At 46.0% G+C, this 13896-nt stretch overlaps 1 protein-coding gene across 5 annotated transcripts in view; it reads left to right on the top strand.

Annotated features, from left to right (window-relative positions):
* The window catches only part of grik4 (glutamate receptor, ionotropic, kainate 4), a 281752-nt gene that overhangs the window by 206920 nt on the left and 60936 nt on the right, over positions 1–13896 (top strand). For all 5 annotated transcript variants that reach the window (XM_053872391.1, XM_053872394.1, XM_053872395.1 and 2 more), the window contains 2 exons: positions 6658–6819; positions 12542–12694. In XM_053872391.1, coding sequence (XP_053728366.1) covers positions 6658–6819; positions 12542–12694 — 315 coding nt within the window. The remainder of the gene's footprint in view (positions 1–6657; positions 6820–12541; positions 12695–13896) is intronic.

Below are 13896 nucleotides of genomic sequence, written 5' to 3' on the forward strand. Positions count from 1 at the left end.
CTCCATCCTTCTTTGGTCTGTCGCTTCCTTTTCCTCGCTGCTGCCTCCGTTTCTCTCTCGGTTTCTTCAAATGTTACCACCGAATGCACCGTTTTTTATGAGGGGAGTTGCGAGTGGGGTGGCGTGAGCCGGTGTCATTAGAAAAAGATGACAATATGCATTGTGGCACTGACGAAATCCGCTGCAATCCGGGTGCTGTGGCCTGTTTTTCCTTCCCTGCTGTCACCTTTTTCACCCCAAATCATGGTGAAATGGCTTTGCCTTGGAAGTCAGAATGGCTCCAAATCAGCTTGAAGCACTGGTGCTGTGCGCGCGAGCCACCGAGTCCTGCCAGTGGAATCCTCATTATACAGCATGATAGTCGGGGTGGAAACACTCTCAACATGTGTGGGAACTGACAGAGGAGGATGTGAGTTTGGGGTTTGGTCCGGTGCAGTAAAGGACCAAAGCCTCTAGTTGGTTTTGGAGGCGTTTTACAGAAACGCAGAGCACAAAAGCATCGCTGTCTCTTCACTCCTGTGGTCAGTTTGTTGTGTCTGTTTCAGCGCTCCTGTCACTCATCTGTCCGAGCGACCCATGCTCTGTGGGGACCATGGTTCTAAACTGTTTTGTTGTGGCTTAAATTTGAAAATAAAGTGTGGGATGCGGCTCCTAAACTGGTCACATGGTACGTCCCGTTGCCGGTCAGAGGCAGGTCAGAGAGGACACATGCCAGTGGAATTCCCCACATGTTTTTTGTTATGGCTGACATCGGTGTGCATCTGCTTTGGGGCTCGTGTAGGAACACATATTAAAGCAGTGTGTTCCGCGTGGACTCGATCAAGACCATGCAGCGAAACAGTTCCGTCTGAGTGTGTGTGCCACTACGTGAGTTCAGTGACAACATATAACGTGACCTGGCCTGTTATTATTTCCACGCAACAGCCTAAAGTGTGTATCAGTTATAGCAGGGGTCGAGGAGCTCGGGCTCACGAGCCAGATGTGGCTCTGTAGACGAAGGAGTCTGGTGGCCACAGAGATCGCAGAGCGAAATCAAACCATCACAGCCAGCCACTGTCTGTCTGGGTGCATTCAGATTTAGCCATTCTGTTCGGCCACTTCAGTAGAGGAAGTAGCATGTGACGTGCCGTGGTGGAAGTAGCGGGCAAACAAGCCTCACACTCACACATCAGACCAATGAAATCACAGGCGTTTTATTGACATTAAAGCGCTGAAATGCACGTTTGTTTGTCCGTATGTATTCTGCAAAGCATCATGGGAATTGTTTAGGTCTCCGTAACGGAGTTGAGAGTGATGGAACCAATGCTGCTTGATCCTGTTTCACATTACTGATGGCAGTGCTGGATATGCTCTACTGTTGTAGAGCAGCGCAGTATCGCAAGATACCAACTGACATCAACTAGTGCAACCCACCTGTAGCAAGGAGAACTGGAACTTCTGTCACTGTAAAACATCATAAAAACTCAACTCACTCTAAAGTTGTTGGCTATCACTTTCCAATTTGTTGTATTCCGTATATATATATATATATATATATATATATATATATATATATATATATATATATGGAGTTGCATTCGAAAATGTGTGGGTTTATCGGCAGGCTCGGGCAGAAAGGTTCCCGACCCCTGGTTTATACAGTATAACTTTCATTTTCCTTAACTGTTAGAAACGCTCGATCCTCACTTGATGCCTAAATAACGGCAGCGTCCATGATCAACATCTTTGCTCCTCTCTGGTTCCCTGCTCAACTTTTAATTCCTCCGTCAGTGATAAGTCCTGCACCTGTGTTTAGTATGCGCGCCAGCACTGGGGCTCATGTGAAGGATTAGCTCCATGTTTGTGCTCTCCTGCACATTTGTAGCAGGATTTCATTGTGTGTGTGTGTGTGTGTGTGTGCGTGCGTGCGTGTGCGCGTGCGTGCGCGCGCGCGCGCGTGTGTGTGTTCGGCATCAGCTCACTCACTTCCTTCAGACGTGGCCTCTGGGTATTTTAGTGACCTTGTTGTTCGCTCAGTACGTGTGTCTTTCAGTCATGTGACTTGGAGGCTTGGGTGCGTGGGCGTGCACACACTGGGTGTGTGTTTGCCGCCCCCGTGGACCCACATTATGATGGGCTCGTTTACCCAGCCCTTCCTCTAATCATCCATTAAAACACACTTAGCCTGTAATTATATGGCCGTTCCTGAAAGACTCACCAGGGGTTTGCAAAGATACAACCAAAGAAGCATTTTAACAGCGTGACATTCCGCGAGTGTGCGGGATTGATCCGAACTTTTCCTCAGCTCTAGGTTGTGATTCCATGAGCGATGCTGTCAGGATGACCAGTCACATCTTCAAATGAAAAGCATGAATCCAGCTCGACCGTTCCTTCAAGTTCTCTCTTGACCTGTGCCTCGTACCACATTATCGCCTCACCAGGATCAGAAGAAGCACAGCTCATAACTGGTGTCGGGCTGATGAGGCTTCATGAAACTGTGTCCCTATTGTCTGAGCCCACCAGATGGCACTCTCTGCTCTAAAATGTTTGGATTGGAACAACCATCTCACCTCATTTGTAAACCAACAGCAACACCTACTGAACTCTGAGGAGGCTGTTTCATGAAGCTTCACGAGTCAAAACTCATCCATTTTGTGAGGGAACAAAGAAAATGTGAAAATGTTGTCAGAGTTGTAGAAGAGTTGTTTTAACTGTCTTTTTAATAGATTTCTGAATCATTTTTTTCGTAGAAGTCATGTTTTTGTGCTAAAACTTGGCTAAAACTTAAAGTTTGCCAGTTCACTACATCTTAAGGCCCATTTATGCTCAAAGTTAGGTATATATCTAGATCCGGACAGATTCTACTGTTCGTGCTCTGCCTTCATTTCCCCCTTTTTCCTGCACGTTTCCACAAACCTTACAGATACGTACTGAGCAGTACCACCAGAAACCATGGGGGTGTCGCCGTTACTACCCGATACGTAGCTCTAATGAGACATGACAAAGACATAACAATGGTGGAAACTCTCCGTCCTCCAGTGGTGATATATTTAACGCCTTCACGCCTCTGTTTCTGTGCAAGAGCTACATGATCAATGCTTCTTCCATAGTCGCCATGTTGGTTTTGGAGTTTGTTGTTGTCATAAACTTGTAACTCTGAGCTGCTCCCCCTGGTGGAAATATTGGTGAACAGCCACACCAACGTAAAGAACGCACGGAAGCGTGTGATCAATGATGGTACCATGGTTTGAAGTGGATCGATGGGCCTTAAGTCTGACTGAGGTGTCCACAGTGAGCCAGTCTCCCGCATCAAAGGCAATATTTACATGATGTTAGAGTACACTGCCTTTATCTGGGCTGTTATTAAAAGTGACTGACACAGGTTGGACTGACTGTTTTGAATACTTTAATAAATGGTTATCTGGAACCAGTGTTGACCACTGCCAATATCCAACCATCATCAGGAACTGCATCGCTGGCACAGTCGCACGGTGCCGTCTGCAGTCCTGGTGAAGAAGGACGCATGCATTGTTGGGGACAGAAAGGCCTCGGCAGCAGCGCTTCCTCGCTCGTCACCCATCCCTCGCTCCAATCCTCCTATTGTGCAGATTGTGTTTGGACGAGCTTCAAGGCCGGTTGCTGCTGTGGTGATGCTGTGGCCTTGAGAACATATACATTGTATACAGTCAGTACACATCAGCTTTGCATGATAAAGGGCTCATCGCTGACAGCAGCACAATGGTCTTTAGGCATGTTTTATAAGCACAATAAAAGTGCTTGGGTCTCACTCTTGGCTTATTTGTGGCGCCTGTGGAAGCGCTGTGAAAGTGTGTGTTTCACTTTCAGCAGAAATTGTTGACGCATTACTGTCGTGCAGAACAGCAGCAGCAGCTCAACGCTGCGAACCTGTCGACCCAGGAAGCGTCCGACTTGATGAGCTTTTCCCTGTTAAGGTTCAACTCAGCGGTGAGGTACAACACAGTTATTCCGCTGCAGAAGCCAGGAGAGCGAGGCCGATCCGATCCGGCGGGGTGAGGTCGACGCTCTCTGAGGACAGGCCGTCCTGCAACAGCTAGAACACATTGTGGTATGAAATTCATCAGCCAATTGTGGAAGCAGCAGCATTGAGGAAACTTTGAAGGATTTCCTGAAATCATTCTGTGTTGCGGCGGGGACTCTGCTGCACCTTGTGGAATTTAGAAACTTTATGAAAACGAGATGGAATCCATCACCCAGGATTCGTCTTGCTTTCTTCCACATTCCTTCAGTTGAAAGTTGAGTCGAGAGCTTGTGGAGTTTACCAAAGGAGTTCTATGACGATGTTTTTTAAGGCTCCAGATGAGCGCGTCACAGCTCTCAAGCAAAGTTTGAAATAAACTAGTCCAGTGAAACCTCCACCGCCGAACAGCACGGCTGAAGAGAAAAAGGTTTCAAGCTCACAGCAGATGAACAGGCCTCCTACTCGCCGACTCCAGCTTTGTCTCCCGCTGCATCCCTCGTGTCACCCACTGGTGTCCAGGCAGTGAATCAGACTCCCATTCAGTCCGAAACATTGGTGAATTCATTTTCTGCTGTATTCAATACTTGAAAACTGAACGGCCATCACCTGATTCCCTCCACTGTCCTCCATGCAAATACAGAAAAGACTGTTTTGTATGTTTTCCTGAGCGTCACCAGCTGAAATCCCCTTTAAAAGTCTTAGTCATCTCGCCTGGAAAGCTTCAGTGATGGGTTAGAAAATAGTCCCGCTTTGATGATTAGCTTTTTGAGTCCGACAGAAATACACGTCCCATTATTATTATTGCTGCGTTCCCTATTGTTGTGCAGGTTTTTCATGTCCTTTGTCAGAGAGTTCCACATTTTCCCTCCCACCACTGCAGTGTACACTGGTCTCAGTGAGGTTCCCTCTTCTTCTCTGCTCCTCTTCATCAGGAGTTGGTTTCTACTCTCCACTCTGGAGAAGAGATAATAAAGATTGAAATTTTTATTGTTTTATTGTTTTGTTTCTTCATGTTTAAATGTGGGGTTAATTGAATAGTTCCGGTCTCTCACCTAGCTGCTGTTTTTGTTTGGTGTGTGTTGTTTTAACTACAATTTTATTCATTTATTTATGTATGTTTGTGCCACGGTTTTAGACGCCAGCCATATTGCTGACTCTCTATTTCTTTATTGTCACTCCTTTGACAGGAAATTTAGCAGAAACAGTGACTTGAGCAGGCAGCATCCCTCCCTTGTCTCCGAGTACATGAACTATCCTCCCTCACCCAAACTCAGCACAGACGGTGTTGTTTTTGATTCCTATTGAATTGAATTTGGATCCGACTGCACAGTTTCTCCGAGCTCTCGTTCAACCTCTTTGTGGCCAGGTTCGGTCCCCGGGCCTTGAATTTGACTCTCAATTGAAATACAAATTTCCAGTTTGAGTCGACCTGAGTTGCCGGGTTTTTCTTCACCGTCTCTCACAGACATCCGCCACCGCAGTTGTCAGAGCATCAGCGAGACGTTGGTCCGCAGCATGTTGCCAGTCACTCACAAGGGTGTCAGGCTGCAGCTGCTCTAATGATGGGTGAAAGCACTGGTATCAACTGAGATGAAGCCGTGTAAAAACTGGTGGGCCATGTCAGGATTTGTCATCTGCGTGTAGAATGTGATGCGAAACAATGTGTTTATCCCAGAGAGAACGCTGACGGAGGCTTCACTACCCAGCCAGCTGCAATGTGTGAGACGATGATGAGAGGCATTCAACATTTCAATGAAACCTCACCTCAGTGTTAAACCAACAGCGCTACCGACTGAGCTCTAAAAATAAGGAGACTGACTCGTGAAGCCTCAGCTGCCCGTCACGAGAGTCTGGGATTCTGGGATACAAACAGGTGGATCAGGGAAAGACAAGGTCAGTGGGAGACCAGGCAGGACGGCACCAAGTTTCCAGGGCGAGTGCAGCAACACAGCTGGTTTTCTAAAGACCAGGCGGGTCAGGAGACATGATGAAGGTGAGAGCTGAGGTGGTCTGGAAAGATGAATGCAGCTCAAAAACAAAGGGAAATTGCTCCGAGCCGAGGGAGACTTTTCATGTCGCTAACATCTTTTGATCACACTTGAGTGTCTTTCACCGTCACTTTCCTCTCGCCCCAACTTTCTTCCTCCTTGGTCCCGTCCTCACATTACTGTCTCGTCCTGCCGCTCTTATCTGCGAGCCTGTGACGGTGGTGACAGGCTGAGCTTTAAGGTAGACTGGCTCTGGCCTGTCACAGGGGCGACGTTGCAGAGCCTCCCACCTGAGGCAGGTCTGGCTTCCCACACCTCTGTTAACCTCAGGGAAACCCACCTCCCACCCGCACCTGCTTTTCCCCCTGCAGGTGGACGACGGCTTCATTCCTGAAGCAACTCGGTGAAATGGCTTCATTTTTTAGCTCCAACCTGCAGCATTTCCAATTGGAAATTCATTATACGCATCTCGTGGTCATAGAATCTTTCCAAACTCCATTTCATGAGCATGTTGCTGCAGCGTTTGCCGGGCAGCTATGTGGAATAATGAAAACAAAGTGAGGATAAGTCATGCTTGACTAATAATGCCTTGTTTCCTTTCACAACAGTCCCACAGTAGGTGTCATCTCATCTAAACCATGACAGAACAAGACAGCGATATTCAGGATGTTTTTTTTAACCTCTCCTCAGGAGTTTCCTCTGCTCCAGCTGGACGACGTGGTGGACCAAAGAGTCAACATCCTTGGTTTTTCCGTCTTCAACAAGACCCATCCCTTCTTCCAGGATTTCGTGCTCAGCCTCAATCGCTCCTGGCAGGAGAACTGTGACCACGCGCCGTTCACTGGCACCCCGGTGAGAACACACGAGCACCCCACGCCCAGAACACATGCGGAAACAACGTGAGTCCTGGTTGGATCTGGTGCGACAAGACTACAACTGTCGAACAGCAGCTTTCAGAGTAAACTCACTGGTATATACACATGAGCTTAAGCACAGGGCCGGGGCACATGGTTGGGACGTGAGCGCCCCCTAGAGGGCCGCTAGATTTTTTTTGTTTTACAACTCTGGGCCGCGACACGCTCAGTTTTAATACACGTGCCACATATGGTGGCAGTAGTGTGTCACTGAATCAGCAGCTGTAAATCTGTGATAGTTACCAACTATGAAGTTCTTGAAAATGATCAAGAAAGTGACGGCGCCCCAACAATAAAAACTGTTCACCTGTAGCAGCAGTTTTTAAAATGAATTACAGCCTTTTATGGCGATACTTTTAGACTTTACTTATCTTCTTTAGAGTTTATCGATGAAAGAGGAAAAAAATCACATTTAGACTTTGTTTTATTATCTTTATTTTATTCAGAACTTTATTCATGACGTACAGGTTTTCCAGAACATGACTTGCACCTGCTTCTGCTGCTGGTTGGACTTTTCCATGACAAATATCTTTGCGCTGATCACATGGTTTCATGTCACTTCACAAGGTTTTGGTTTGTTGACATGTTCGGGTTATTGAACACAAATGAAATCAGTAATTCTGAAATGAGAAATCACAGTAATGAATCAGTTGCATTCCTATTTGTTCTGGTAAATTTGGGCCCAGAGATCAAAAAGGTTTCGAACCCCTGCAATTAGGTGGCGCTCTCTGCTCTAAAATCTGTGGAACTGAACAACCATTTCAATGAGCCCTCACTTCATATTTAAACTAACAGCGCCTCCTACTGAGCTCTAAAAATAAGGACATTGTTTCATGGATGTTTCATGAAGCCTCATCTGCCCCTCACTCGTGGTTGCTGACTCAACAAATATGCAACGGAAATGGCTTTCGCTGGGTTTACGCGTCACATCAAAGCAAGCGGCCACCAATGACTCCATGACAGTGACACCCTTATTATTTGCTCTTCTGAAATGCTCCACAGCGACGCGCAGTCTGTCTCTGTAAACGTGTTGTTCTACTCTTATATCTCCTCATCTGAGCTCTGATGAACGTCTAATGATCCACACAGTTCCATTGATACGTGGCACGAGTGAGTGAATCAAAAGAGCCTTGGCGTGTGAGCCGCACCAGCCCATATTCACTGGAACATGAAGCGGCTCACAGACACTTCAGTGCTCTCGTCTGACAGGCTCGCAGTCTAATGAGCAGTTATTTAGAGATGAGGCCGCTGATGCTGCTGTGTAGAAGAGAGCGTCATTAACTCCTCATGACATACAGATTGATAACACGCTGTTTCTTTTAGCAGTAATTATGTCTGCAGGCAAAGTTTCTCCAACAGAGGAGACTCACTCCACTGTTTGTACACGTAAAGAACTCGGTGGTCTGGTCTCAGATCTTAGTGATTCCAAACAAACCCCAAAACCAAGGTGTCAGGTTTGATATGTCCAGATTTCTGTTGCTTCTTGGGCCCTGTCCACGAGTTCTGGAATCATCTTCAACTTTTGAAGAGATAAGGTGATTCAAACGTCAAAACCGTTCAGTCCAAAGTTCCAGAGTTCCCTGCTCTGAAGTATCAAACATTCAAACACAGTAGTGGATGTTGTTTTTACTGGACATTACTGAGAGGTAAGAAAATACTACACGATGAGCCACAAAAATCGAACAATTTTTCAGTCACGCTTTAGATCATGGAACATTTTTTACTCGAAATAAACTGCTTATTCTTGTGTGTCTTCACAGCATGAAAGTATCCATCAGTGTTTTGTTTAGATGGACGAGATCTCACCCTGGAACAGTCACCAAAGGTTCTCTTTAAACACTTTAAACAACACCATAATTACCAAGTCTTATCGTAAATAATCAAGGAATTACTTTATTAATATGTCTTGTGACACATCATCATCTGAAAAGTATTTGGTTTAGTCTAGTTGGAGCAGTTTTTTCGGACACAAATTCTATTAGTGGTCAAGAAGATACTATTAGACGAAGACTGCTGAAGAATGGAAATGCTTCTTTAATTCCGCCTATAAAGGTTGTTTAATCATCAACGCAGTCTGAAATCAGCTTTGAATAAAGTGGTGTTGTGCACAAAAGTGGTGTTTAAATGGTCGAATCCGATCACGGGTCGCTCAGCCCTCGGCGAGAAGGAAGTAACTTCATACATATACACGGAGATGAAAGGCGGCGATACGGATGTGGTGAAGGTGGACATGAAGAGGATACAGTCGGTGTAACAAGAAAGTCGTTCAAACAGGATGATGAGGAGGAAGTGGGTACGAAATTAAACTGATGCCTGTGGGTTATGTAACTAGTGCATCAGTTATTGCTCCGGTGTCTTCAGACAAAGTCATCCGAAAAGCTGCAGGTTAAACTGCCAAAGTTCCATTCAAGGTCCATCCAACATCAAGTTACACCTCTATCGACTGACTTTAACAATCTGTTTCTCATCTGAAGATAATTCAGGATTGAAATGGAGTGTGTTGGCTTCAAAGTAAGGTAAAGAATGGCCCCTCAGTGCTGGTGGAAGAGCTCGGAGTTAGACAAGCACGAGAGAAGGCTGCGGGGCTGAAGCTGCTGCAGACAGTTGCACCAACCTGTGGTCGGAAAAGTTACCCAGCGCCATGTTTTCCTGCAGCCCACGCCCATGAGGTCCCCGTTGCTAGCTTCTTAAGCTAAAGTTCATCAAACAAATGACAAAAGGTGAACCACAACAATCAGACATAAATTGTGAAATAGAAACGTGTCATTTTACAACATCGTCAGCTTGTTTGGGACTTTCTAAAAGTTCCTCCATTGATTCCACTTGCACCTGTTGCCAGGCCTTGTAGGTTCACATCGACGCAGGAATGTGATGTTGCTGTACGAAATGCAGCTCCTTTTGCCACAGAAGTTGTTTGAATCGTCTGACTTTATGGTTTGTCACGTGACTTGAGGTAAGCACGGACTCTTTCTTCCTAGTGTCAAACATCACTTTACACTTTACACAATGGACAACACACAAGCAACACACAATGGACAACACGTCTTTACTGAGGTTTTTCAGAGTGTTTTCTTGCGTTGACAACCTAATTATATTTGTTGCTATTAATCCTGCAGAAAGGCAAGAAACACAATTAATCAAATGACCTTAAAATCTTCATCCCACTCTCTCGAACAACAGAAATGGACGACTGATTTTCAGAAGTTTTACAGACTTTTTTGTTGTCTCTCAATGTGTTGCCTGAAACAACCTTTGTTTGGCATCGCACAACTCATGTTGTGTCTGAGTTGAGTTTGCTTGATGAGTCAGCCATATTTGACTGACAGACAGAACCAGTGAAGAAGCACTTCCCAGATGCATTTCATTTCAAACATTATCGACAACCGTCAGAAAAAAAAATGAGCCAAAGGAGGTTTTTCCGTGAAAAAAAAAAACACATCGATGCAACAGCGTTATTAGTTTTACCACTCGGATCCATACGTTCATTTCACTCTGCAAATAGCCGAGTCAAGTGAGAGGCCCGAGCGAGAGTCCCTCCACTTACAGCTGCTGTAGTGCGGCTTCTGGATGGCTTTGGTTTGAACTGTGACCACAAACATTACTTTATGGACACTTGAATTACCAACCGTTTATTCTGTATCGCTGTCGCCCTGACCGTCTGCATGTTACTGTTAATGTGGAGCGATGGATGGATGGATGGATGGATAGATAGTTAGATAGATGGATGGATGGATGGAAGGATAGATAGACAGATAGATAGATGGATGGATGGATGGATGGATGGATGGATGGATGGATAGATGATGGATGATAGATGGATGGATGGATGGATGGATGGAAGGATAGATAGAGAGATGGATGGATGGATGGATGATAGATAGATAGATGGATGGATAGATGATGGATGATAGGTGGATAGATAGACGGATGGATGGATGGATGGATGGATGGATGGATGGATGGATGGATAGACAGATAACTCATGATTGAACTGATGAACTGATTTTACTGATGCCTCCTTGTTAATGGGAACCAGAGTTTCTGAGGTCTTCGGTTTGCTCATATTTAAACTCACTTAGTTTAAAGTTCAGTGAAGAGTTTCATAAAGCAGCAATAGAGTTTGATATGATCCTTTGCCAGTGTTGAGAAATATATCTTTCTGTTCTCTCTGTCAGCAAAGTGTTGAAGGTGGGCTGAAGTATTCTTTGGGGAAGTTGAGATGATATATCAGTGTTGACTCTGGTGAGCAGAGCTATCATGAACACTATATTTCAGACAGTGAGGCCGGCCGCTGTGATAAAGCAGATATGTGGAGGGAATCTGAGGTCGGAGATGAGGCTGGTCTGGTTTGGAGACGGGGAATAAGGCGAGTGGTGCTGGTGTGTGCTGAGCTGCCACTGACCAACACCTTAGCTTTACTGAGCCGACTTTCTAGAAAGGCCAGTGTTTTTCATGTGGTGTGCTGTGAGAGTGTCAGGTGAGCCGCGGGAAATGACCCTGGTGGACGATACGATGACATCACATCATGAACAATGAGAACGTGTTGGCAACCTACCAACGTGAGGAGACCACATGGATTCACTCACATTTGTTCTGTACACTACAGATCTATGCTGAGGCTTTGATTCGTCCTTATCTCTTCCCTCACACTCACAGTCATTTGACAACAGCAAGTTGGTTTCAAACCTGATGCGCCTCAAACCACACACCTTCACGACAGAATGATGGAGTGATCCTGGACCCGGGACGCCTGGGACTGTCTGTGCCACAGAGCTAACAGAGCTAACATGACATCTCACCTCAAAACTTTATGGAGACTCGTAGACTAAACCAATTGCAGAACCAAATCAATCCGCTGACAGTGTAAAGAGAGAAAGAACCGTCATTGTTATGAAGCTGAGGCAAAGAATGTTCAAGATTTGTCAGGAAATTCTCCAAACTAGAATAAAATCATGCAAATTAGATTATGATGAAATGGAAACTGTTAAAATAAACAAATAAATCACGATGTATTTTTGCCAAATTGCCCAGTACTTTCTGGAGACATTTTTAAATAAATACATTTCCTGCAATTTGTTTTTGCAAATAGCTTGCCACAAATGAAAAGGGATTTTCTAGTGGACTTTCAATGAAGCACCATTGTGCTCTGGCCGAGTTTCCTGTGGTGGTGATTTTTTAAAGTTTGCTTTAAAAGGGTTGCATTTGTTCAGCTTTCTCTTCAGAGCCAAACTGTTCCTCATCATCCACACGTGTCCACTGAGCACGTACATCCATCAACATGTAACAGTGTTGTTGCCTTCAAACCGAATGTCTCTGTTTACGACACCTTCCACTTGATCAAACACTCTGACAGAACAAAGTCCTTTTGATGATGCTTCTTGAGGAGGCATAAGCAGTCGCGGGTCGTCCGCTGCCTCTGGTGTCTGACCTTCCCTGGAAAAGCTGGAGGTAATTGGAATGATGAGGGTGGAGCCAGCTGCAGTGAGGACCTTCTCTTTCTAAGAAACTTTAGTTTAGTTTAGAGAAGAGCTTGGCTCCTGTGCCGTCTCTTCCTAATGATCTAATGGAGACCTCTCCGTGCCACCACAGTGATGGCTCAACCCCGCGCTTGCCGTCAGGCGTGGGATGTTTGGCTCACCGTCTTCTCTTCCTCTCTACAGCTCTCGTCGGCGCTGCTGTTTGACGCAGTGTATGCCGTGGTGGCGGCCGTCCAGGAGTTGAACCGTAGCCAAAATGTTGGCGCCACTCAACTTTCCTGCAAGTCCTCAAAGATTTGGGAGCACGGCACGAGCCTCATGAACTACCTGAGGATGGTGAGATCTGCTGTATTTAAATGATGCCTCTTTTCTTCTTCTTCCTCCTTCGGCTTCTCCCTTCAGTGGTGGCCACAGCGGATCATCTTCCTCCATCTCACCCTGTCCTCTGCTTCCTCTTCTCTCCAACCTACAAACCTCATGTCCTCCTTCACCACCTCCATCAATCTCCTCTGTGGCCTTCCTCTCCACCTTCTGCCTGACAGTTCCAACATCTCAACATCTTCATCTACCAATGTACTGGCTCTCTCTCTCTCTCCTCTGTACATGTCCAAACCATCTCCATCCAGCCTCTCTGACTTGGTCTCCTAAACACCTGAGCACATGTGCTGTCCCTCTGATCCTATCATCATCCTGCTCTCACTCCCAGAGAGAAGCTCAGCATCTTCATCTCTGCTACCTCCAGCTCTGCCTCCTGTCTTCTCCTCAGTGCCACTGTTTCCAAACCATACAACATTGCAGGCCTCACCACCCTTTTGGACACTTTCTCCTTCATCCTTCTGTCACACATCACAACTGACACTTTTCTCCAATGATTCCATCCTGCCTGCACCCTCTTCTTCACCTCTTTCTCACACTCTCAAACCCCTGGACAGTTGAGCCTCATTACTTCAAACCCCCTACATTCTTTATCTCTGCTTCCTGTAACTTCAGCTGGCCACTTGGCTCCCTCTCATTCACTCACATGGATTCCGTCTCGCTGCGAGTAACCTTCCTCTCCTCTCCTTTCTAAGGCAAACCTCCACCTCTCTAGCTGATCTTCCACTTGCTCCCTGCTCTCACCACAGATCACAATGTCATCTGCAAACATCATGGTCCAAGGGGCTTCTTGTCTAACCTCATCTGTCAACCTGTCCATCACCATGGCAAACAAAAAGGGGCTCAGAGCTGAGCCTTGGTGCAGTCCCACCTCCACCTTGAACTCCACCTGCACCACACCTCACCACCGTCTCACACCTGGCACACATGTCCTGCACCACTCCAACATCTTTCTCTGCCACTCCTGACTTCCTCATACAATTGCTGTGTTCAAATGATTGTTCTTGTGAATACGTTATCAAAGAATCAAGAAATACTTCACTCAGCTACAGAATGGTTCAACGAATAACTGGAAAACAACAGTGTGCAGATGACAAATATTGGTCACTGTTGGCCCGAGGGGTCGCGACCTTTGCTTCGGGAACCCCGGCAGGTTTCCGCCT

The sequence above is a fragment of the Synchiropus splendidus genome, chromosome 8 (assembly GCF_027744825.2).
Source record: "Synchiropus splendidus isolate RoL2022-P1 chromosome 8, RoL_Sspl_1.0, whole genome shotgun sequence".
Lineage (NCBI taxonomy): Eukaryota > Metazoa > Chordata > Actinopteri > Syngnathiformes > Callionymidae > Synchiropus > Synchiropus splendidus.